Source organism: Phyllobates terribilis, unplaced genomic scaffold (assembly GCF_046119375.1).
Source record: "Phyllobates terribilis strain yellow unplaced genomic scaffold, ASM4611937v1 Scaffold_2__4_contigs__length_985480577, whole genome shotgun sequence".
Taxonomy (NCBI): Eukaryota; Metazoa; Chordata; class Amphibia; order Anura; family Dendrobatidae; genus Phyllobates; species Phyllobates terribilis.
The window spans coordinates 74,186,147-74,213,227 of NW_027362762.1; the positions used below are offsets into that span (position 1 = coordinate 74,186,147).

At 42.2% G+C, this 27,081-nt stretch overlaps 1 protein-coding gene and 1 long non-coding RNA gene across 3 annotated transcripts in view; one reads left to right on the top strand and one right to left on the bottom strand.

The window, feature by feature from the left end:
• Positions 1-4,234, top strand: part of TMEM123 (transmembrane protein 123) — a 51,406-nt gene extending 47,172 nt beyond the window's left edge. The window contains exon 5 of the mRNA XM_073662123.1: positions 1,230-4,234. Coding sequence (XP_073518224.1) covers positions 1,230-1,254 — 25 coding nt within the window. The 3' untranslated portion in view covers positions 1,255-4,234. The remainder of the gene's footprint in view (positions 1-1,229) is intronic.
• LOC141193338 (uncharacterized) overlaps positions 1-26,804 on the bottom strand; it is a 31,747-nt gene extending 4,943 nt beyond the window's left edge. For both annotated transcript variants that reach the window (XR_012266455.1, XR_012266454.1), the window contains exons 1-2: positions 26,535-26,804; positions 21,177-21,321 (exon numbers count right to left, since the gene is read on the bottom strand). This is a non-coding gene — a long non-coding RNA (uncharacterized lncRNA). The remainder of the gene's footprint in view (positions 1-21,176; positions 21,322-26,534) is intronic.
• Between the last annotated feature and the right edge of the window lie 277 nt (positions 26,805-27,081).

A 27,081-nucleotide genomic window follows, 5' to 3' on the forward strand; every position in this document is an offset into this window, starting at 1 on the left:
AAGAAGAGCCTGCAAATGTATTCACTCATCTGTTTCTCCATGCCAGTCCCTTAATTTATATATTGGCATGAAGTTTATAAGCTGCACATTATACCTTTTACATGATGGGGCACCATTCCATGTACAATTTATAAAGGGCTGCTGTCATCAGCAAATGACCTATTGTGTGAATCCGGTATTTGTATGTAATGTGTGTTTTAAACAAAAAAATAAAAATAAATGAAATGTAATCTTGGATTATTTTTTAACACTGGCCACTGGGGCTTTTTAGGCTCATACTTCCTGTCTTTTCAGTAGGTGTTTTCATCAGGCTTCTTATCAGCAGAGGCAGGTTTACAATGACAACTAGCAAACCTGTACACAGCTGATAAAAACACAGGATACATCAATCAATACTTCATTCCGAAAGATCATATTCCTGAAGCAAAAAGTTAGTTAAAAAAAGATATAAAGTGTGAAAATTGTAAGGTTTGTATTTGATACTTTTTAATACAAATTGTGATACGGGACAAAAAAAAAATTGCCAGAAATGAAATAATAATAATAATAATAAAAACTTAACTCAAAAACCTGATTTAAACTATTGTTGATTTACCCTTTAAATGGAACATGTCTCCTAATTGTTCCTCAGCCGTTGCATATAGACAGATGTGGGTGTACATCCAGACACTGAGACTTTTTTTTTTTTTTTTTTTTCTTTTTATGGTAATTTTTCTGATCGCACATTTCTGTGTCATGATCTGTACATGATGATCGGGGGACCATCTTGCCTGAGCTGCTCTTAACAGCATTTTAGATATGCTGTACACCAGCCATATGGTCCATAGGAAAATGTAGACAAAAGATGATTCATTAACTTCTATGGAAGAATTTGTGTGCAGAGGTAATTGGATGGAGGTGGTGAGCTCGGACAGTCGCCTCTTGGGAATAGTGTGATTCGGAGTGATCTACCTATAGGTGTTTTACCTTTCTTTGTAATCCTGTGATACTGAGATGACTGCTGAAGAATTGATCTCTCCAGAACAGGAAGTAACAGCCTTATAAGAGCCTCAGTGCCAGTGAAAACTGCAAGATTTCAGGATTAAAAAATTCAGTAAATCACTCCTTTTGAGTCAGTGTTCAGTTTTATTTCACCAGCACCTGACATTATACAAAAAACTCAGTGCGGTTTAACAGAATCAGATCTTCCTGTATTGACTTTAAAAATTTTCTTTTTTCTTCCATTACAGAGATGAACATGAGGCCATCATCTAATAATTCTCATGTGTACAAAAGTAAGCTTCAGGTAAATTCTGCAATCAAGTTGTACATTGTATGACCGGATAATACATGGGACTGTTTTGTCTTCAAGCCCGTCTGTGCCCAGACGTGCATTGCACCCTGCTGAGATGCCTCTGACCTCGATCTTTGGGACTTTGCCACAAGTCGGCTTAGGCTTCATAAGTTTTGCTATTTTCTTAAACTTTTGCACAATAGATTAGATATTCCAAATTAATCACTGCGTGTCAAGTACTCAAAGGGGGACTGCTGTGGTGAATTATAGGCATGATATCAGCTGCTAAGCAATAGACGCTTTAACAGGACAAAACCACTTTCAAGACCAGCTTATTGCATCGCTGCTTTGGGTATTACGTCCCAGTTCTCAACCACAGATTGTTTTTGATAAGGTGTTCTCTTACAAAGCAGTAAATACTAAAGTCAGTGCTTATAGAGAAGTATAGCTGCACACAAGTCCTTGAAGGGTAACTCCACTCATGAAGAATGCCAGATCTCCCTCTGACGTTCAGAAGTGACTGAGGGAGACTTATTAATGATATAGTTTAGCTGCCAAGGCGGCAGTCAGGCATAAACCATCAAATGCACAAGAGCTCAACCATTCTGCTCGCTATTCCTGTACGATCTCCGGTCATCACTGAGCGTCGTCATCTTTTATAAAGTGGTACCAAGCTTCAAGCGCATCTGTTCCTCAAGTCAGCCCAGGGGTTCTTTTCACATCTCTCTAAATAATCCCAGAAGGCTTTATAATTAAAATTTTGGTGATTTTTGTGGTATTTTTCTGTCTGCACTGACTGGAAGAGCACTAGAGAAGAAGCTAGGTGTATAAACATGAACCCTCAAATGCACAGGAGGTCAAACTTTCTGCTTATAAAGGGGTTGGGCACCAAAGTCTGCTGTTACTCTGTGACCGCAGACTTGTGAATCCGCACAGCACGCGCTGTCAAGATTCGCCCGGAGCGGATGTTCCCGTGACCACAAGTATGAGATATCTATGCATACACACTGCCACATTCCAACTAGACGTGCACGGTCTCGCTCAATACAAGTGAATTGAGCAAGGCCTCTTATGTCTAGTCGGAATATGGCAGGGGGTATGTACATCGCGTGCTTGCGGTCACATGGCCGCCCAGTGCCAGAGATTGACAGCGTGCGCTTTGCAAATTCACAACTCTGCGATCTCATAATGACCGCAGACTTTCGTGACAACCCCTTTACGATCTCTGCAGGGTCGTCTCACATAATCAGTAACAAACTTCAGCACATGAGTTGACATCCTTCTGTGGCACAAAGCTTTAAAGTATGCTTTTCACTGACGCCAACCAGCAGTTCTTTTCACCTCCTTAAATATTCCAAAAAGGTTTTCGCTTGAGATTTTTTTATTTCTATGTGTGCACTGACTGGGAGAGAACTAGACTGAAAGCTGTTGCATATTTCAGGGCATGTTTCTTTGTAAAAAAATATACAACTATACTTATAACTGCACAGGAAATGTTATATATGTATGTATATATTCACGGATTCTTCCCAGTCCATTCATCCCCAGGTGTGTGTGTGGGTGGAGGGGGAATGAAAGATGAAGGCTCTGGCATGTACATACTTGGAGCATTCCGTGTAAAGCGATATCCAATCATATTTCATCACATACTTTGACCGTGCTAAAGAAGAACTGGATGTTATGCAACTTTAATTTCTTAAGATTGGGCTATGGTTTCAGACGTGTGTACAGAACATGATGTGCCGGTTGTCGAAAGTCGCAATAAATGTTACAATGCAAATTAAAAAAAAAAAAAAAAACTCTTTCTAAGCGACTTTCTAGCTATTCCAGTTATAGCTTTATTAATTTAAAAAATACTTCCTTTAATGTGGCTTTATTTTTTCACTTTCTTTTAAAGGAAAAATGCCCTTGGACATTTGTTCTGCTGTTGCTAACCAATTGTAAATATTTTGCAGCGTCTGTACTTGATGTGATCTTTGTTCTGATGCTCTTTAAATCAGCTTGGCTTTTGTTATGTAACTTGGCGGAGTACTCGAGCCGGTAATCACCTAGCACATTGTGCCGCATGGTTAGTTTAGGGTTTGTTTTGGATTCTATGTTTGCATCACTGTGTGTGATTTTTCATTGGGTCATCCATCTCCTACGCAGCACCCTGGTCAAGCTTCGGATATTCATAGATTTACTGTCCCTGGATACTGAAGCATAACATTGTCACCGCGTCATTAAAGCAGCCTGAAGCGAAACCACTTTTGGATTGATTTTGCAGAAACTTCCCTTATTTTTGTACTGATCTAGAATCTGATCTTGAGCTTTATTGAATCGTATCTTCTCGAATTATACTAATGCTGCATCCAAATTCCTACTCTGTATCCATCTGTTTGCTCTTCCATTTATCCAGAACCTGTACAGAATTGGTTTTCTAACAAAGGTGAATGCAGACTGAGCATATTGGATTTAATTTGGGGGCCTTTAGGTTTTTGACGGAAGGAAAACCGCAGAAGATCCCATTAATTCTCTTGCGAACTGAGCCTCAGATTGTCTTCCGATTACGTACAGTTGCCTGATATTTGAGGTTCTGCGGCTGGGAGGGTGAGGGGGCAATTCATCAAGAATTTGACTACTGAGGATTATTTTGGAATTTTTCTATCCCTAAGAAGCTTTTGGACCTAAAACCGAGCAGGGTGAGGTTTGTTTGTTTTTTCTTGGGTAAAATGTTTTATCAGACTTTGTTACTTTTAACGTGTTTTTTTTTTTTCTTTGTTTTGATGCTTTTCCTTTTGTAAAGTTCATTTTTTTGGAAGAGTTTTGCTTTGGTCGCATACAGAGTAATGAGCGGCCACTGCTTATGTTACAATAAACAGGATTTCTATTTTTAATGTGCCTTTTGTCCGGCTTGAAATGAAGAAAAGCTTTTGAATATATTGTTCTGTACAAAAACAATAAAGGATGATTTGCACTATACTTTGACCTTTTGTGTTATTTATACACTCTGACGTATTTTGCAGATTTCTGTAGGAAATAACGTGCCTGCTGGAAGGATGCTTGCACACTGCATTTAGGCACCGGCACATTGGCCCCCGTCGGGGCTCACTTCCGAAGCCCCCACAAAATATTTGAGCGCACACACTGACTGGGTCATAGACTATTATGGTGGCGGCAGAGCGAACGTGCTCTGTCGTGCATCATTTTTGGATGTGTACGCCTACTGGAGGCCGACACTCGCATACACTGCTAGACTGTCATGCTGTCTGCCTCCAGTAGGCGTATGGGCCTGAAAATGATGAACGTCACAGCGGACATTCGCTCTGCCAGCACCATCTGTTAGTCTATGGCCCTGTCGGCGCATATGTCCGAATCACGTGTTGTGAGGAGTTGCCCCAACTCACTGAATGCAGTGTGAAAGCACCCTTAGAAGGGGTGTGACAAGAAGTACCATCACATTACTGAACTTGAAGGGGCTCTTCTCTTTTGAATAATCCCCTACTCATTTGAACTGTCCCTTGAAAATTAAGCCAATATCAAAATTATCGCTGCTGGAATTACTGGTGATCATCTGTAATCAATTAGTAAGTCCTTGCAGGAAGTGTTCATTTTTCCTGCAGTGCCACCAGTGGAGGAATGAAGTATTACACACTGCCCATTCAAATCAATGAGCTCTGGCCAGGATGGGTTCTCCAGAATGAAAGACTGTTTGCAGCTGCTCTTCACTTTGGTCAAGAGACGAAGATCCTTTACATGGGGGCACCCTCTACGTACGCAGAACGCCCTAACAAGGTGTATACAATTACAACCCTTCTAATATGCAGACCTGACTTAGATTTTAAATCCATATTTCTGGTTAATCACAGTGGATCAGATAGAATTTTGATAACTGAAATTAATTGGAGACAGTCACCTGTGTAATAGAGGTAGAAAATTATGATTGCAGCGGGAGAGGAGTGTGGTGATCCCTTCTATGTGGTTGCAACCGGGAAAACAATACTGCAAATAGGGGCAGTATAATGAAGTGGGCAGCAATAGAAAACTGAGCATAATGTCATCAACAAGAAGAGTTGTCCTTAATAGAAACAGTGACATTTACACTCTGTGATTTTGAGCAGAGTCAGCATCTTTCGACCTACAGCCCTGTTCTTGCTAAGGTCCAGTATAGAGCGCATCACACCACCTTATATCCGGCACGTGATGATAATGTTACAACATAGTTCAAGGTCATAAGGAAGTTTTTTGAGCTGTAAATTGCTTCGGGTACATTGCACAATAGTCATTTTGGAAGCAATGTACTAGATATAGTGAAGATATAATCAGAAAATTACATATTGTTGAAACGGAATCTCAGTAGGATCAACCCTCCTAAGCAGTCTATACGGGCATGTAGGTCATAGGAAGTTGAATAAAATATCTGCAATCTGATGTCTTATTCCAGAGAAATCCACATTTTTCTTAATATGTAAACGAGCATTTAAGATTTATGGGCCGCACATAGATCTGCCAGAGAATCTGCTTCCAGAGCTGCTTATAAATGAAAGGAGGTGTTACCAGTGTGAGAAATAGATCAGCACAGCAGACTGTCAGTCACTACATGTCTCACACTGGTAACTCCCCTTTCATTTACAATAATCTCTGGAGGCAGATTCTCAGGAAGATCTATGTCCTGTCCATAGATCTGAACAGCTCATTTACATATTAACACAAACTTGGTAGCAAAACACAAAAAATGCCAAGGGGGTGAATACTTTCGCAAGCCACTGTAGGAGACCCTGGGACTGATGCATATACATTATATAGGAGACACTGGGACTGATTTGTATACATTGCATGGGAGACAGCGGGGCTGGTGTGTATATGTCGCATGAGTGACAGCAGGGCTGGTGTGTATACGTCGCATGTGCGATAGCGGGGCTGGTGCATGTACTTAGGAAACAGTGGCACTAGAGTATATACATTACATAGGAGACAGTGGTGCTAGAGCATATACATTACATAGGAGGCAGTGGTGCTAGAGCTCATACATTACATAGGAGAAAGTGGGGCTGTTGGCTTCGTCAGATAGTGTTATTTTCAGGGAAAGAGGAGACTCTACACCTGTCAACTGTTTTCTTCTCTCTACCCACTGAAAACACCTGAATGCTCAGCTGAACCCTCATGTCTAGAATTTATATAGTGCTCCGCATAAATGAGTACACCCCTTTGAAAAGTAAAATGTGTCACAGGAAACACTCTAACTAGATTGCTTTCTACGTCTTTAGCTAACTGCAGTGAACTTTCATGTTGATTTTTTCTTTAACCCATCTCATCAGAAAACACTCTTGTTTAGGTGTTAACTTCCATGGTCGGCCTGTACGTCTCTATGAGATGGGTGCAGTGCCATCTTTGTTAAAGATGTGTATTACTTTTGCTCTAGTATTTGATAAAGCTTTGATGATCTTCTTGTAGTCTTCACCTTTCTTGTGTAAAGAAATTATTTTCTTTCTCAGGTCTTGTGACATTTCTCTTCCATGTGGTTCCATTGCTGACTGTGTGAAATAATAAGGGGGTTTCTCTGTTAAGTAACCTTTTTATAGTCCCCTGTCTTCTGGACACAGTTTTAATGAATAATTATTTTCACCCATAGTTGAATTCTTGTTAATGTGAATTTTGAAGTTTAAACTTTAGCTATGCTCCTAAGACGATCACTGGGGTGTATTCATTTTTGCAACATGGTATTGAATGAAATTGTTAGGAAAACGTTACTTTTTTGGGTGTGCAAAACTACAAATCTTGTGTGCATTAAATGGTCCACATTAGTGGGAGTATTTTGTAGTAAGGTATCCCTTAGAAAATGTTGATTCTGAAAGGAAACTAAAGGTTTTCTGACAATTATTGGGGTGTACTCATTTATGCTGAGCACTGTATAGGTAATATTATATGGGCCTCACTGAGAGAACTGTGGAGTTTGCCAATAGTATATTGCCAGTGTCTTCCTTTAACTCCTTAAGGACCGAGCCAATTATGTACTTAATGACCAGGCCAATTTTTATAATTCTGTCCAGTGTCACTTTATGAGGTAATAACTCTGAAACGCTTCACCGCTCCCACTGATTCTGAGATTGTTTTTTCGTAACATATTGGACTTCATGATAGTGGTAAAATTTATTCGATATCACTTGCGTTTACTTGTGAAAAAAAATGGAAATTTGGCGAAAATTTTGCAATTTTCATGCCCTTAAATCAGAGAGATATGTCACACAAAATAGTTAATAAATAACATTTCCCACATGTCTACTTTATATCAGAGCAATTTTGGAACCAAATTGACCAGCGATTTCTCATTTTCCAACGAAATTTACAAAACCATTTTTTTAGGGACCACATCACATTTGAAGTCACTTTGAGGGGCCTTTATGACAGAAAATACCCAAAAGTGACACCATTCTAAGGCTCTGTGCCCACGATGCAGAAATGCTCCGGATTTTTCCTGAGCGTTTCTGCATCTCCCTGGCAGAAAAAATGCATGCGGATTGTACATGCGTGTTTCCTGCCAGGGACAAGCGGATGTGAAGCGTTCTTCACATGCATTTCCGCATGCGGGTTGACAAGCGCTTTCCAGGCGATTTTAGCATCACTTGGAAAGTGCTTGACAACTTGGTCACACTATATAAATCCATGCAACCGGCATGGATTTATATAGTGTGACCGTAAAAGAATGGTAAAAAATATACATTATACTTACCTTCTGATGGCCCCCGGTGTCCATAGCGATCCATCCTGTCTTGCCAGCAGCTCGCCGTGGACTAAAAGGACCTGCGGTCATTTCATTTGGTCATGTGACAGGTCACGCGACCGCCGCCGACTAAATGACGTCACGGCAGGTCCTTTTAGTCCACGGCGAGCTGCCGGCAAGCCAGGACGGATCGCTATGGACACCGGGGGCCATCAGAAGGTAAGTATAATGTATATTTTTTATTTTATTCTTTTTTTTACAGGTTCTATGGTACCCGTGTCCGGAGGAGAGTCTCCTCTTCTCCAGACCCGGGTGCCATCCGCACATTGAATCCGCATGTACAGATGCAGGGATGCGGATTACATGCGTTCCAAGGCAAGTCAATGGCGGCGAAAACGCAGCTATTACGCAAAATAACTGGTAGCGCTGCGGATTTTTCCGCAATGATAATCGGCAGCGGAAATTTCCGCATTATGTGCACAGCACATGCGGATTATCATTGGGGAACATGGCAGGCCTTCTACCATGCGTTTTTTAAGCGTTTCTGCAGCGGAATTGCTGCTGCAGAAACGCTTAAACACATAGTGGGCACACAGCCTAAAAACTGCACCCCACAAGGTGCTCAAAACCACATTCAAGAAGTTAAGGGGTTAACTGTTACAGGAAAATCATTTTGGTCAGGAGCCTGGTGGTGTAACCTGTATATAAGACCATCTGCCCTCTGCAGAGCCCAAACCTCAAGTGTCATTGTAAAGTTGCCACTTTGTTGGCAAGCGCCCGAACTGATTATGGGGTAGTTCATAATCAGCTTGTCTCAAATAAGGATATGTGCACACATTGAGTATTTGATTTGCAGAAATTTCTGCATCTCTTAGTAGCAAAAAAAACCGTGCGTTTTTGTACAGCAATGAATGCTTTTCGGAGCTACATAAAGATATTTGAAAAAAGAAACGTGGGTCATCGCTTTAACCCTTGGATTACCTTTAGACTTGGGGTGAGTATATTGGGTTAATTTAAATGATTAAAGAATGTGTCTTGTTTATTTCAAATAAAGTGTTTTATTCTCGGTGTGTGTGTTTATTTAACTCTTTACTTACAGGGTTAGTAATGAGGGTACACACCAATTAATCTGTATGCGTCATATGACCGCCAGATAAGAAGAGATTCTGACCAATATACATTAAAATCATTAAAGTTTTATTATCTAAAGTACAGAAAAAGATAACTATTTAAAGACACGGTAAAAAATACTCCAAAAAAACTGGGTTGGACACAGCTACCTCTTGTATTTCCTGATTAACCACCTAATTCAGGTATTATTACCTTTGCCCTCATTTGAGCTAAGCCTGCTGGATATAAGGTGGATTAGGTATGTGGATTTGTAAACTGTGGGAACAGCAAATAGGACCTCTATACTAATGCACTTGCACATAATCTAATATAGTCCTCATATTTGTTTCTCCTGGGCTATCCCCTCTGTTTCTTTTTCAGTGGATTGATAGGATTTTTTAGTTTTACTTACTCCTTTTTGAATTTATTAATTCCCTTGGATTATTGATTAGTTGTCGCAGTATCCACAGAATTCCAATAGAGGTTGTACTGAATCATGCTGTGTTTCCAATCCCGTTTTCTTGGAGTGCTTTTTTTTTCCCCCTGTCTTTTTAAATCCTCATCTTTTTATGTACTTTGGATAATAAAACTTTAATGATTTCAATATAGATTTGTCAGAATCTCTTCTTATCTGGCGGTCATATGCCACATACAGATTAATTGGTGTGTATTGCTTTGAAGTGTCTGACGTTGCAGTTTGAGTATAATTAGTAATGAGGGTGTCTGGCTGACACCTCTTCATTACTAAACCTAGGGCTTGGTGGCAGCGGCATCTAATCCCATTACCCCGATGCAACTGCACCAGGGCATCAGGAAGAGCCTAGGCTAAGTGCCAGTATTGGCACTTCAAATATGAAGTGCCATTTCTGGGGCAGCTGAGGGCTGGTATTTTTAGCCTAGGAAAGGGCCATTAGGCCAACATGTTCCCTGGCTATTAACACCTCACAGCTCTTTGCTTAGCCTTTACTGGCTAGATTACAGGGAGACCCCAGAAAAAAAATTGACATACGGTCCCACTATAAAATCTAGCCAGACAGCTGTGGGCTGATATTAAAAGCCAGGGAAGGGGCCATGGATCCTGGCCCCCTCCGAGGCTAATGACATCAGCCCTCAGCCGCCCCAGAAATGGTGCATCAATAAGATATGCAATTTCTGGTTCTTAGCCTCCACTCTTCCCACTTGCCCTGGTGCGGTGGAAAGTGGGGTAATAGGGTTGGGGTTCATGTCTGCCTTGTATTGGCAGCTGACATGAAGCCCAGATTTGTAATGGAGAGGTGTCTATAAGACACCGCCATTACTAACCTCATAGTAAAAGTTTTTAAATAAGCAACAATAAAATCCTTTATTTTAAATAAAAGTCCACACCATTTTTTACTCATTTATTTAAAAATAGAAACCGTTATACTCGCCTAACACCGGAGCCTCTGAAGTCATTGTCCCCTGTAAAAAAAAAAAAAAAAAAAAAAGGAAATAAAAAGCAACCTTATACTCACCTGATGCCCAATCCATTTGAAGCCTTTATCACCTGTAAAAAAAAATATATATATATATATATACCTCACCTGTCCCACGTGATAAAATAATACATAGTGTCCTACAAGGATTTGGATAAGTTGTAGAGCAGTCACATCAGCAGTCACTGATATGACTGCTCTACAGGACAGCAGGCTGACACATGAGTGTAATCGCTCCTGTGTCTGTGTATAGTGCGGAGCTGCTGTGAGAGAGGTCACAGAAGTTTATCAGCTGATGAGCCCCGTTGACTTCACTTACGGTATCACCGCTGCATGAAAATTTTCTCACGCAGCGACGGTGCCGTAAGTGAGATCACCGGAGCTCATCAGCTGATAAACTTCTGTGACCTCTCTCACAGCAACTCAGCGCTATACACTGTGGGAGCGATCGATTACACCCTTGTCGGTGTGTAGCCGGGTAGAACTTTCACATCTACTGATGTGACTGTTGAACAAATTATTCGATAGCCTTGGGACCGTGGATTACGGCAGATAGGTGAGGGATATGGTGTTTTTTGATTTTTTTTTTTTTTTTTTTTATAGGGGACAAAGGCTTCGGGGATTTTGAGTTAGGTTTTTTTATTTCAATAGTTATTTTAACTTTTTTTTTTTTTTTTTCATTTAATTTTTTTTATTTTTTTTTTTTACTGTGAGCACAGGTGCCGGCCGATGACTGCTCCCATCAGAAGTGCCTCGCTGTTAGGAGTAGTAGTCCCTCATCAGACGACGCCTGTGACCCGAGGTCAATTCTTTGTGCGTTTTTGCAGCATTTTTGATCCATCGACTTCAATTGAGTCAGACAAATACACAGCAAAAATCCGCAGCAAATCCGCAAATATTTTTATACGTGCATTTTTGCTGCGTATTTGACTGACTCAATTGAAGTCAACGGGTGAAGAACGCACATAGAATTGACAGGCTGCGGATTTAAAAGCGCAGCAAATCCTGAAAGGAAAAATACTGATCATGTGCACAGCACTTCAAGATTCTCATTGATTTTGCTGGCATAAAGATTACCTAGCTGTTTAGGGCCAATTCTGCGTGGAAAAAACGCACAGTGTGCACACAGCCTAAGGGTAAAGCGGACACGGCAAATTCTCTTGGCCATGAATAAACTTCCCGTTCAATACCTTATTGGTTTAGTTTGCCTCCATTTCTGTAGAAAAACTATTTCACTGCAGAACCTCAAACATTAATTGTTTTTTTATGATCATTTGCGGAACATGATCAGTTCCTTCGGCTAATGCAAAAGCTACATTTGTGCAAGCTCCAGCAATAGAGTTTTTCTGTAGAACTGGAGATTCACTGTAAGCCTTTCCTCCCTTTGACAGATTGAATCACAAAATTCTGATGTAAACTGGATTACACAAAAAGTAAAACAAGCGTTTTCTTCATTTTCTGAGAACTGTTTACTGTATGCATATTAGCACTGGAAACATTGGCTTGTTTTTCTACAAACACTTTGGTATAACCAGAGTACAAATCTACAAATTAAAAGGATTAGTCACTAGTCCTCACATGTTTATTTTATTAACTTCTTGCATTTCCCACCAAATAATTCTTGAGTTTTTTTCATTGCTCTGGGTCCTGTCGTTCCTGTAATTCCTCCTAAATAGAAATTGACAGCTGAACATCACTATTCAGCTTTATTAAAGAAGCATATTATTACCCTGTTCAATTTGCTCTGACTACATCTGATACCCCTCAAATGGTTGTCAGTTTCTACATAAATTTCTAGGAGGAATAACAGAGGAAAAATACAATCCAGAGTTCTAAAATAAAAGATTCTCCAGAATAGTTGTATTAGGGGAATGCAGGTACATGTTAGAAGAGATTGACCTGTTCTCTATAAACCTGCAGCAGACAAAAAAAAATGAAAATATTGAGATTATGACTTCTTTTTAAAAACATTGGTTACAAAAAAAAAAAAATCCCCCATTGCATGTAGAGGACTTGTGAGTCTTCCTTCTAATCAGGAGCTTTCATAAACAAGTTTTTAGTAGGGATCAGCAGACCCATGGTTGTTTGGGTTCGACTGAACTTAAGTCCAAAGTTTGGTTCAGGTATCAGAACTGTACCCAAACCGCATAGAAGTCAATAAGGACCCAAACTTTGGTGCTGTAAAATCTTTTTCTCTTACTCACTCCAAACTCTAAAACACACTTCCGAGAGAAGTCAATGTTTGGAATTCAGCCCTGGACAATAAGTGTCCAGTACGAACTCCGAACTTTGCATTTCTGGTTCGCTCTTCTCTAGTTTTCACCCATCCACTCAATAGGGTATAATACCCCTGTCTTTCTCGTCCAGGACTTATCATTCCTTCTTAAAATTTTCAATACCTGTGCGAAATCTGTCTTCAGTGGTTACAGATTTTCCCATTACTGAGATAGAATCTTATGAGCACCAACTGTCATCTCCTATGTAGGGAGGAGTTAAAGGCAGACACAGACATTCTGCTTTGAGTTCTTCTGAAATGACAATTACACTTTAAAGTGGGAGCGGCAGGTCACTGCCTGTGGAGAATTGGAGACACAAGTCCGCTATTCTAATAGTCATGGGGGCCTTGGCAGTGGGACCCACGCGTCAACTTCCATCTACCAATATGGGTTATTATGGCAGCTGCGTAACTGCTAAAGCTTCAAAGGAGGCTGAGATTTACACTAAATGCTGCATTACTATGGTAAAGCAGTATGTGGTATAATCAATTGGACGACCATAGGTTCAAGTCACCTAAGGCAGTGGTTCTCAACTTTTTTTTGCACCAGGGACCGGCTTCAAGCAAGACCATTTTTCCATGGCCCGGCAGGGGCGGGGCTTTGGTCATTTGGGGGCGGGATTAGGGAGGGAGTTGGAGTTTAGTGCATATTTATCATACAGTGTAGACCAGGTCCCCGCCAGGAGCTATGACACTGTGGCCAGATTGCCGAGCCGCTACACATCTTCTCCCACCTTTCATTCATTATAAAGTGTCCGATGCACCTTACCCCCATCATTGCGCTCCCCAACCACGTCCATCATTGCTCTCCCCCAACAACCCCAGCATTGCTCTCCCCCACCACCTCCATCATTGCTCTCCCCCGAATATTGTTTAAAAAAAAAAAATAAGACACTTGCCTCTCTGCCCGTTCCCCTGTAACTTTGTCACTGACACAGGCGTGCGGTGTGCTGACGTCATCAAGCGGCGCATGCCTGTGTCAGAGGGAAAGCAGGACGGATCCCTGCAGCTCACCTGCTATTTATCGGTCGACCATGACAGCACCACGAGAGAAGGGATCCGCCCACCAAGGACAGGAAACCTACAGGCTTAAAAGGGACAGCCCTCTCTCTCGCCTCAGTTTGGTTTCCTGTCCTTGATGGAGGGAACCTATAGCAGGCTCATGGAAGATCTCTGTATGAAGCTGGATATGGCGACGGCCGTCGAGCAGCGCCACTATCTGGGATCGGCAGCTCCAGCGTCACCTATGCAAAGGCACCCCTATCTGGGGAATGGCCAGCATCTTTTGCATCGGATAGCAGTGGGAGCTGTGCCCCTATCTGGGGTGGCAGCCCTAACATCGCTTGCTACAGCCAGGTCTGCGCCCCTATGTGAGGGGGTGCTGCCCCTGGACTGGTCCGGACTGCGCCCCTATCTGGGGTGGCAAGCCCACCAACGCCCTGAGGATGATGGCGGGGTTGCGTGGGGTGCCATTCCCATCGACACCTGGCAGAGGATGGTGCTCTGGATATTCTGGGGGGCTGCACCCCTGTCTGGGGTGGCAACCCTGTCGGTTCAGCGGTGGCTGCAACCTGGGAAAACAGGAAAATCATCCCCCTGGAGCCTACCTGGAGAGGCAGCGGCTGGAGCATCTCAGCGTCCTTGGGGCTCGCACAGGTGCACGCTTCCGGCCTCCTCCTGTGAGTCACTGATCGATGACGTCACCACGCCTCTCGGTGGTCACGTGACAGGGACCCAGAAGTTCAGGTCACATGCATCTTGAACGCAAGTATAGTGCGGTACTAACCGCGGCGGCATCCCTGTGATAAAAAAAAAATAGATAAAATAAAATATAAACTGGTGATTAAAATTAATGTAGGGGTGGAACAGGTGCAACTATTTAACTGCCCAAGCACCGCTGTTCCGGGCTTCCCAGCTTCACTTCTCCCTATCATGGAGACAGAAAGTGAGCAGCAGCAGCAAGTTCAGCAGCCGCCATCTTCACCATCTCAGTGGCTGTTTGGGGAGCTTCAAAAGGTGCATCACCCTCGAGCTACTGGTAATGCCCGGTCCTCAAGAAAGCGAGGTTCAGCATCTAGGTCCAGTCATCATGGTTCCAGCAGGATGGACGAATCTGCAGCCTCCAGGGAAGATCCCCCGGCTGAGAAAGGTCCTTCCTCCAAACTGGTACCAGCCCTTTGAGCCGCCTGGGTAAGTGATCTTTGAGAAAGTTCACTTAATAATGGGGTATCCCTTCTCCTCTTCTATTTTTTAATAGGGGAAGAAGTGTGCCTCCAAGACCAAGCATTTTCAATGTGCATTGTGTAACACCGTCCTTCCAGACTCGTATCCCAAAAAATTGTGTCAATCCTGTATCAATCAGACGCTAGCAGAAGAGACCCCTAGTTTTGCCTCGGGATTGAAAACCTTAGTCAAGTCTGAAATTAGTAAAATCCTCTAAAAAAGCTAAGAGAAAGGTGGATACAGACTGTGAGATCTCCCCAGCCCCTGATGACTCCCTGTCGTCGGCTTATGAGTTGGACTCTGACAACTTAGCCTCTTCATCATCCACTTCCTCAGATAGTGGTGCGGGTCAGCATTGTTTTCCACTTAATGAGATTGATGGTTTGGTTAAAGCGGTTCGCTCAACTATGGGCATTACAGATCCCAGACCAGAAAAATCAGTCCAGGACCTAATGTTCAGGGGGCTGGGGCAAAGGAAATGAAGAAGTTTTCCTTTTAATGATAAACTTCAGGATCTGATACATAGAGAATGGAAAAGACCGGAGAGAAAGGGTGCTCTCCCTCCGTTCTTTAAGAGAAACTACCCCTTTGAAGACTCAGCTTCTTCCTCCTGGGAGAAAGCCCCAAAAATAGATGTGGCCATAGCTAAGGCATCTAGACGATCGTCTCTTCCTTTTGATGATATGGGGGCCCTTAAGGACCCTTTGGACAGAAAAGCTGACACCTTTCTCAAAGGAACCTGGGAAATGACTGCTGGGGCTTTAAAGCCAGCGGTTGCCGCTACTTGTACAACCAGGTCCCTAATGATATGGCTGGACCAGCTTGAATCCCATCTGAAGAATAACACACCCAGGAAAGAGATTTTATCAGATATGCCACTTTTACAGGGGGCAGCAGCCTTCTTGGCGGATGCCTCTGCGGATTCAGTCAGGTTGGCAGCAAGGTCGACCGCCATGTCTAGTCTAATGCAGCCCGTAGAGCCCTGTGGCATAAATGTTGGCCAGGTGATATTCAGGCAAGAATGAGACTCTGTACTATACCGTGTGAAGGGGAACATCTTTTTGGGCCTGTTCTGGACGAGATTCTGGATAAAGCTAGTGACAAAAAGAAAGGGTTCCCTAGCTTGCCCGTTCCCACTTATAAACATCCTTTCCATAGAAGAAGATTTCTGAGAAAGACCGCAGAAGGGTCAGGAGAAGTGGGAAGACCGCAGGCGGAAAGGTAGAGGGCTCCTATTCTGCTCTTCTTCTTCTACTCGAGGGCCCCGGAAACCGAGTCAATGACTCGTAGCCCAGGTAAGGGGGAGGCTGTTGGGCTTCTTACCAGCCTTGACAAAAATTTCTGCCAGTAACTGGATCCTTGATCTGGTAGGTTCGGGTCTGAGGTTCGAGATCGGGAGATTCCTCGTGGGAGATTCATCTTGACCCCAGTCCGTTCCTCCTTGTTAGAGCAGAAGGCCCTACAAGTTGAAGTCCTGGACTTGGTTCGTAAAGCGGTCCTGTTGGAAGTCCTGGCATCGGAAAGGGGGCTAGGATTCTACTCGCCTCTCTTTCTGGTTTCTAAGCCTGACAGTTCATTTAAGTGTATCATTAACTTGAAAGCCCTTAATAAGTTTTTGATAGTCCCCGCCTTTAAGATGGAATCCGTAAAATCAACAGTAAAGTTGCTTTTTTCAGGTTGTTACATGGTAGTGTTAGATTTAAAGGATGCCTATTAACATGTACCTATACATAAGGATTTCCAGAAATACCTTATGGTAGCTTTGATCATAGATGGAGAAATTAAACATTTCCAGTTTAGGGTCCTGCCGTTCGGTCTGGCCATAGCTCCCCGGGTATTTACTAAAGTTATAGCAGAGGTCATGGCTCATGTTAGGGAACATGATATTTTAATTATCCCTTACCTGGATGATTTCTTGATCGTTGGAGACTCGGCCTCCCAATGTTATAAACACCTGAAATTAGTAACCTCCATCTTAGAGAATCTGGGCTGGATCCTGAATCAGGAAAAATCTAGGGTAGTGCCTTCAAAAATTCAGCAGTTTTTGGGTATTATGCTGGATTCAGATCTTCAAGTATGTTACCTCCCAGAAGCCAGAAAACAAAAGGTTAAGATTCTGGTAGGAAAAGCATTATCAAACCCGGTCATGTCCCTTAGAGCAGCAATGTCCTTGTTGGGTAGCCTGTCATCTTGCCTTCCCGGGGTTCTGTGGGCACAATACCACTCCAGGGTTCTACAGTGGGACATTCTACATAATGTTTTGTTAAATGGGCACTTAGAAAGACGAATATTCTTGTCACCCTGGTCAGTTAAGTCCTTACAGTGGTAGGTGAATGAGGCAAACCTATCTCGAGGGGTTCCCTGGGTGTTTAGAGTCACCAAGATAATTACCACCGATGCAAGCTCCCGTGGGTGGGGGGCCCATCTGGGGGATATGGTAGCCCAGGGGTCCTGGTCAGATACTGAGAAGGGTCTTTCCTCCGACACTAAAGAACTGTTAGCAGTGGACAAAGCGATTAATCATTTCTTGTCTTTCCTTCATGATAAAAACGTTAAGATCCTTTCAGATAATAGGATTGCGGTAGCTTACGTGAACCACCAAGGGGGTACACGTTCAAGATCGCTGATGAGAGTGACGGACCATCTTTTTCAGATTTCGGAATGTCATCTCCTTTCCTTAACGGCCCTCCACATCAAAGGAAAAGAAAACATAAAAGCAGACTACTTAAGCCGCTATTCTCTGAGGCAGGGAGAATGGGAACTAAAACAGGACATTTTCTCCCAAAGAGTCAAAAGATGGGGGCCTCCGGTGGTAGATCTCTTTGCCACGAGACTAAACCGAAAGACAGCTCTTTTGTTCCCTAAATCCCAGAGAAAACCCCCTGGCAGTGGACGCCCTCCAAGTAACTTGGGATTTCAGCCTGGCCTATGCTTTTCCCCCATTGAATCTTCTTCCCATGGTCCTAAGAAAGATCAGAGAGGACAAGGCGAGGGTTCTTCTGGTCACACCCTTTTGGCTCAGGAGGCCCTGCTTCTCATGCCTGAGGAACATGTCCATCTCCGATCCTTGGGTCCTGCCCGAGATTCCGGATCTCCTCGTCCAGGGTCCAATAGCCCATCCTCAAGCTCCTGACCTCCACTTGACGGTGTGGAACTTGAGAGGTCACTGTTAGAACGCAAAGGATTCTCTCGGGACCTAGTGGCTACACTAATGCGTAGTAGAAAATCTATCACTAGTAGAATTTATGCTAGAACTTGGAAGAAATGTTTATCTTTTTCTGGTTCTATATTTGGTGAGGGGGCGCCAATTGGTTAAATTTTAGAGTTTTTACAGAAGGGCCTTGAGTTGGGGTTGGCGACAAGTACGCTAAAAGTCCAAGTCTCTGCCTTGGGTGCCTTATATAACTGTGACTTGGCGGGCAATTAATGGGTTTCTCGCTTTATCAAAGCCGTGTTTAGATCCAGGCCTGTTATCAAAAGCAATTTAATACCCTGGGATCTAAATTTAATTCTAAAAGCACTAACTAGTTCGCCCTTTGAACCAATAGATTTAGCAACCCTTAAGTCCATCTCCCTTAAAACAGCGCTTCTAATAGCTCTAACATCAGCTAGGAGGATCAGCAATATCCAGGCTTTGTCTTCGACTTCACCTTTCACTCAGATCCTGGACGCTGGAATAATTCTTAGAACTGACCCAGCGTATCTCCCTAAAGTAGCTTCCCGTTTCCATAGACTCCAAGAAATAATCCTATCCTCGTTCTGTCCTAATCCAAGTAACCAAAAAGAGGCAGAATTTCATACTTTAGATGTAAGAAGATGTGTGATTAGGTACCTTTCGGTCACCCAGGCTTTCAGGAGAGAGAGTTCTTTTTTATCTCCTACCAAGGGGTTAGAAAGGGGCTTAAGGTTGCTAAGTCCACCATAGCTAGGTGGATCAGGGAGGCTATTACTCTAGCTTATGCTTCCAGCGGTGTGGAAGAGCTACACGCTATCCGGCAGTTGGGACCTCGTGGGCGGAGAAGACGGGTGTCTCGATGGAAGACATATGTAAGGCTGCTACCTGGTCTTCTCCGTCTACTTTCTATAGGCACTATAGACTGGATTTGGGTGTTTCATCTGACCTCATATTTTGGAGAAGGGTGCTCCAGGCTGTGGTCCCTCCCTAGACTTCTTCATCTCTGTAATTCTCTCGTGGTGCTGTCATAGTCGACCGATAAAGTCATAAGTTACTTACTGGTAACGGGATTTTTCGGAGAACCATGACAGCACCCTTATATTCCCTCCCTTCACATTATGGGAGCACTCCTTATTTATTAATTAGAGATTTCACACTTAGTTGGTGTTGTATAAAAATATTATTTTTATGGTTGTTTGCTACGTCTACTAACCTGGTGGTCCTCTCAATGCTCTGTAATCCAAACTGAGGCGAGAGAGAGGGCCGCCCCTTTTAAGCCTCTAGGTTTCCTGTCCTTGGTGGGCAGATCCCCTCTCTCGTGGTGCTGTCATGGTCTCTGAAAAATCCCGTTACCGGTAAGTAACTTATGACTTTTGTCCTGTCTGCAGTGGAGCTGCAGGGATCGCTCCCTGTCCACCGCACATGAGAGTGCAATCTGGCCATGGGCCCCCTGAAGCCTCAGTCTCTGAGAACCACGCCAGATTGCCTTCAGCATTAGCCACCCAGGAAGGGCCCCCCTGCAGTGTGCTCTGAGCCACCGCAGAGCACATTGTAAGTGTTTAGAGATGGTCTGCGGACCGGCAAAAAAGCCCCAACGGACTGATCCTGGTTTGTGGACCGGTGGTTGGGGACCCCTGCCCTAAGGGGACGAGCAAAGTAAAAAATTAAAAATAAAATGTTTTTAAAAATATAAATAAAAAAAAGTTCAAATCACCTTCCTATTACCCCATTGAAAACAAATATATTAAAAAAAATACACATATGTGGAATAAAAGTTTGATCTATCAAAACATAAAATTAATTAACCCGATTGGTAAATGCCATAATGAGAAAAAGAATCAAAACGCCAGAAATGCGTTTTGTTTTTTTATCGTCACTACTCCTGCCTAAAATAAATGCAATAAAAACAAATCAAAACATTGTATACAGCCAAAAATAGTATCAATAAAACAATCTGCTTGTCACAGAAAAAAATAGCCACTCACTCAGCTGAAATCATAGAAAAATAAATATGTTATTGCTCTTGGACAATGGTGGCACAAATAGGGATGAGCGGACCCATGGAAGTTCGGGTTCTTGTACCTAACCTGAACTTTAGTCCAAAGTTTGGTTCTGGTACCAGAACTGTACCCGAACTTGAACCGTACCTGAACTTGAACCAGAACCCGAAGCCCATTGAAAACAATGGAGAGCCGAACTTTGGATCTGGAAAAAAATCTCTATCTCTGTCTCCTCTGCTTCCCCGGAACTCCGAACAGTGCAACGGAGTTTCCCCAGAACTCCGAACAGTGCAACGGACTTTCCCCGGAACCCCGAACAGTGCAACGGGGCTTTCCCCGGAACTCCGAACATTGCAACGGACTTCTCCCGGAACTCCAAACATTGCAACGGACTTCCCCCGGTGCTCCGAACATTGCAACGGACTTACGAGAGAAGTCCGTGTTCGGCGTTTAACACCGGACACTGACTGTCCGGTACGAATCTCAAATTTTTAAGTTCAGGTTTGCTCATCTCTAGACACAAACCCCCAATTTTTTTTTTTTTTTTTTTTATACAAATATCTGAATTTTTTTTTCTCCACTTAAATAAAAACAAATCTCTACGAGTTTGCTATCACCGTAATCGTACTGACCTGGAGAATCATGATTCAGAGTAACTTTTACCACAGAATTTATGCTGTAAAAACAAAAATCCATGAAATTGCATTTTTTTTTCCAAATGTCATTATTGGCCTTGTTTCAGAGAATATGAATGATAACAAAAAATTTTTCCACTCATGGTTATTAGCTGGGTGAAGCCATTTATTGTCAAACTACTGTGTTTTATCTTTTTAAATCTTAACGACAACCAAAAACATCCAAATGACCCGGATCAAAAGTTCACATACCCTGGTGATTTTGGCCTGATAACATGCACATAATTTGACACAAATGGGTTTGAATGGCTACTAAAGGTAACATCCTCACCTGTGACCTGTTTGCTTGTAATCAGTGTGTGTTCATAAAAGCTGAGTGAGTTTCTGGGATCCAGACAGACTCTTGCATCTTTCATCCAGCCACTGACGTTTCTGGATTGTGAGTCAACGGGAAAGCAAAAGAATTGTCAACGGATCTATGGGAAAAGATAGTTGAACTGTATAACACAAAAAAGTGGCGCTTTTTTTTTTTTTTTTTTTAGCAAATTTTGGATTTTTTTCATTACTTAAATAAAAAAAAACAGATACATGTTTGGCATCTACTAACTCATAATGACGTGGAGAATAATAATGGCAAGTCAGTTTTAGCATTCAGCGAACATGGTGAAAAAAAAAAGACAAAACTGTGGAATTGCACTTTTTTTGCAATTTCACCGCACTTTAATTTTTTTTTCCCGTTTTCCAGTACACAATATGGTAAAACCAGTGATGTTGTTCAAAAGTACAACTTGTCCCCCAAAAATAAGCCCTCACACGGTCATATTGACCAAAAAAATAAAAAAGTTATGGCTCTCAGAAGAAGGGGAGCAAAAAAACAAAAATGGAAAATGTCCCAGTCATTAAGGGGTTAAACTTACAACAGATACAACCCTCAGAATTTTCAGGTCTGTTACATCATGAGTGTTCGCTCTAGGGAAACCTCATTTTTGTTTACATCCCAAAGTTAATGTGGTTTGCCACAGTCATACAGTGGTGGCCAAAAGTATTAGCACCCCTGCAATTCTGTCAGATAATACTCAGTTTCTTCCTGAAAATCATTGCAATCACAAATTCTTTGGTATTATTATCTTCATTTAATTTGTCTTCAATGAAAAAACACAGAAAGAATTGTCCTAAAGCCAAATTGGATACAATTCCACACCAAACCTAAAAAAGGGGGTGGACAAAAGTATTGGCACTGTTTGAAAAATCATGTGATGCTTCTCTAATTCGTGTAATTAACAGCACCTGTAACTTACCTGTGGCACCTAACAGGTGTTGGCAATAACTAAATCACACTTGCAGCCAGTTAACATGGATTAAAGTTGACTCAACCTCTGTCCTGTGTCCTTGTGTGTACCACATTGAGCATGGAGAAAAGAAAGTAGACCAAAGAACTGTCTGAGGACTTGAGAAACCAAATTGTGAGGAAGCATGAGCAATCTCAAGGCTACAAGTCCATCTCCAAAGACCTGAATGTTCCTGTGTCTTCCGTGCACAGTGTCATCAAGAAGTTTAAAGCCCATGGCACTGTGGCTAACCTCCCTAGATGTGGACGGAAAAGAAAAATTGACGAAAGATTTCAACGCAAGATTGTGCGGATGGTGGATAAAGAACCTCGACTAACATCCAAACAAGTTCAAGCTGCCCTGCAGTCCGAGGGTACAACCGTGTCAACCCGTACTATCCGTCGGCGTCTGAATGAAAAGGGACTGTATGGTAGGATACCCAGGAAGACCCCACTTCTTACCCCGAGACATAAAAAAGCCAGGCTGGAGTTTGCCAAAACTTACCTGAGAAAGCCTAAAACGTTTTAGAAGAATGTTCTCTGGTCAGATGAGACAAAAGTAGAGCTTCTTGGGAAAAAGCATCAACATAGAGTGTACAGGAAAAAAAAAAGAGGCATTCAAAGAAAAGAACACGGTCCCTACAGTCAAACATGGCGGAGGTTCCCTGATGTTTTGGGGTTGCTTTGCTGCCTCTGGCACTGGACTGCTTGACCGTGTGCGTGGCATTATGAAGTCTGAAGACTACCAACAAATTTTGCAGCATAATGTAGGGCCCAGTGTGAGAAAGCTGGGTCTCCCTCAGAGGTCATGGGTCTTCCAGCAGGACAATGACCCAAAACACACTTCCAAAAGCACTATAAAATGGTTTGAGAGAAAGCACTGGAGACTTCTAAGGTGGCCAGCAATGAGTCCAGACCTGAATCCCATAGAACACCTGTGGAGAGATCTCAAAATGGCAGTTTGGAGAAGACACCCTTCAAATATCAGGGACCTGGAGCAGTTTGCCAAAGAAGAATGGTCTACAATTCCAGCAGAGCATTGTAAGAAACTCATTGATGGTTACCGGAAGCGGTTGTTCGCAGTTATTTTGGCTAAAGGTTGTGCAACCAAGTATTAGGCTGAGGGTGCCAATACTTTTGTCTGGCCCATTTTTGGAGTTTTGTGTGAAATGATCAATGATTTGATTTTTGCTTCATTCTCTTTTGTGTTTTTTCCTTGCAAGCAAATTAAATGAAGATAATAAGACCAAAGAATTTGTGATTGCAATCATTTTCAGGAAGAAACGGAGTATTATCTGACAGAATTGATGGAGTGCCAATACTTTTGGCCACCACTGTAGATGCAGACTGTAAGCCACAGACGTCATTTTCCCTGACAACTCAAGTTTCAAAATGTTCTAATGAAGTTGAACAAACAGGAAGAATTTTTACAGTCTGGGCAAGCTCTCTAAGTGATTATTGGAAACTACTAGGAACTAGATTGCATAAACTGACATCATCTTACCACTTACGGAACATGAGTAACTTTATATATTATCCAAAAATGTTGTACATTTTGATGCTTGCATTGTAGAAAAAAAAATAAATCCTGCACACTTTTAACTATCAACTTTACTACTAGAATAAATCAACAGTAAATTCTTTGTGTCAAAACAATCGCAGTAAATAAAGGCAGAAGAGGAAAAAAATCAATTTTTTTATGATTGCATCATACACACAATTTATAGAATGTGTTGAATTTACACACACCCTTTATGTGAAAATTTTCTGAGGTACAGGTGAAACCAGAAGTTTACATTCACTATATAAAAAGACACATTCATATTTTTCTCAATATCTGACCTGAAATCAGAATAAACCTTTCCCGTTTTAGGTCAGTTAGGATTACCATCATTTTTAATATTTGCCAAATGCCAGAATAATGAGAGAGCGAGACTGTTTTAAGGCATATTTATTACTTACTGTAAAGTCAAAAGTTTACATATATTTCATTAGTATTTGGTACCATTGCCCTTAAACTGAATGACTTGGGTCAAAAGTTTGGGATATCCTTCCACAAGCTTCTCCCAATAGTTGGTGGGAATTTGGGCCCATTCCTCCTGACAGAACTGGTGTAACTGATCCAGATTTGTAGGTCGCCTTGCTCGTACCTGCCTTTTCAGCTGTGCCCATAAATTTTCAATAGGATTGAGATCAGGGCTTTGTTATGGCCACTCCAAAACATTGACTTTGTTATCCTTAAGCCACTTTGTTACCATTTTGGCAGTATGCTTCGGGTCATTGTCCATTTGGAAGACCCATTTCTGCCAAACTTTAACTTCCTGGCTGATGTCTTGAGATGTTGCTTCAGTATTGCCACATAATCTTCCTTTCTCATGATGCCATCTATGTTTTGAAGTGCATCAGTCCCTCCAAGCTTCTCCCTTTTTCCTCCAAAGGTAACGATGGTCATTATGCCCAAAAAGTTAAATTTTAGTTTCATCAGACCACAGGACATGTCTCCAAAAATTAAGGTCTTTGTTCCTGTGTGCATTTGCAAACATGGCTTTTTTATGTTTCTTTTGGAGTAATGGCTTCTTCCTGGCAGAGTGGCCTTTCAGCCCATGTTGATACAGTACTCGTTTCACTGTGGATATTGACACAATCTTACCAATTTCCGCCATCATCCTCACAAGGTCTTTTGCTTTTGTCCTTGGGTTGATATGCACATGTCAGACCAAAGCACGTTCATCTCTGGGACACAGAAACCGTCTCCTTCCTGAGCGGTATGATGGCTGGACATTCCCATTTTGTGTGTACTGGCGTATAATTGTTTGTACAGATGAACGAGGCACCTTCAGGTATCTTGAAATTGCACCCAAGGATGAGCCAGACTTGTGCAAGTCCACAATTCTCTTCCTGATATCTTGGCTGATTTCTTTAGACTTTTCCATGATGCTACACAAAGAAGCAGTGTGTTTCAGGTGTGCATTAAAATACATCCACACGTGTGTCTCTAATTAACTCAGATGTTGCCAAAAAAAATCAGCAGCTTCCAAACACATGACATCACCATATGGGCAGTCCAGAATTGTTTAAAGACATAGTAATCTTAGAGTATGTAAACTTTTGACTTTGCAGTAAATAATAAAAATTCCTTAAAATTATTTTGGATGTGCTGCCTGCTTTTTTGGATTCTTATATCTTTAATAGGAAACTTTACCAGTTTTCTATGGGGATTATTGCACCTATCTAGACAATGCTATTTTTCTGGAGAAATAAATTATATATAAACATATGCTTTAATATGATAGTACATAAAAATGTAAGTAAAAGATGCGGAACAAAAGTGCCTATTTTATGTTGCGTTTTTCCTGCCACAAGACTTTTTGGTTCAGAAATTTCTGCATGAAATACTTAAAGGGGTTTTAGGCTGTGTGCCCACGATGCGTTTTTTAAGCGTTTCCGCAGCGGCAATTCGGCTGCAGAGACGCTTAAAAAACGCATGGTAGAAGGTCTGCCATGTTCCCCAATGATAATCCGCATGTGCTGTGCACATGCTGCGGAAATTTCCACTGCGGATTATCATTGCGGAAAAATCCGCATCACTACCAATTATTTAGCGGAAGCGCTGCATTTTCGCCGCCATTGACTTGCATTGGAACGCATGAAATCAGCATCACTGGATCTGTACATGTGGAATCCATGCGTTTCAATGTGCGGATGGCACCCGGGTCTGGAGAAGAGGAGACTGTCCTCCGGACCCGGTACCATAGAAAACTGTAAAAAAAAAAGAATAAAATAAAAAATAAATATTATGCTTACCTTCTGATGGCCCCTTGTGTGCTTGTCTTGGCTTGCCGGCAGATCTCGGTGGATTCAAGGACCTGCGCTAACGCCATTTAGTCATGTGACGGGTCACGCGACCGCTGATGTCGGCAGGTCCTTCAGTGTACCGCAAGCTGCCGGCAAGCCGAGACGCATCGAATAAAGACTCCGGGGACCATCAGAAGGTAAGTACGATATTTATTTTTTAACATTCTTTCGGACACACTATATAAATCCATGCCGTTTGCATGGATTTATATAGTGTGACCAAGTTGTCAAGCACTTTCCAAGTGATGCTAAAATAGCTTGGAAAGCGCTTGTCAACCCGCATGCGGAAATGCATGTGAAGAACGCTTCACATCCGCTTGTCCCTGGCAGGAAAAACGCATGGTCAATCCGCATGTAAAATCCGCATGTACAATCCGCATGCGTTTTTTCTGCCAGGGAGATGCAGAAACGCTCAGGAAAAAATCCGGAGCATTTCTGCATCGTGGGCACATAGCCTTACACTACTTTTTCACCCCCATTATATATCATAGCTCTTGAAAACAATACCTTTTGTAATATACTTGTATTAGATGTATAGCTTCTAGGAGGGCATCTCAGCATGGATTACATGGTGCTGGACAGTTATGGAGATTCTTCTTCTTCCTCTGTTTTGTCTGATACTTCCTTTTTCCGGCACAGCAATTGTACAAAATGAAAGGAAGTTGTCACTGTGCTGCTGGTGGTGGGTGTAGATGTTTTGGATTGAATGACAGCTTGCCTGAGCATGTGTCCTGAAGAGTGAGGAGAGATGGAGGAGTTTAGGTGGAGAATGGAGGTGGTGTGATAAGTGCTGGCTCACACACCAATGCAATGCATGATGGAAGTTGTAGTAACTTGTAGTGTTAGAACACAGTAATCCTGGGGACAGGAAGTGATCGATGTAAGCATCAGTCCTGCAGCTGGCGGACACCAAGTGTGTGCTATCTGCATGATAAAGGTATATATTACTGCAATAAGACTATGGATGCATTTACTGGCACATAATAGAAAGATTAATGAATAAAAAATTCAATGAGTTAGGATAGTGGAAAACTTCTTTAATGTGTGCACATAC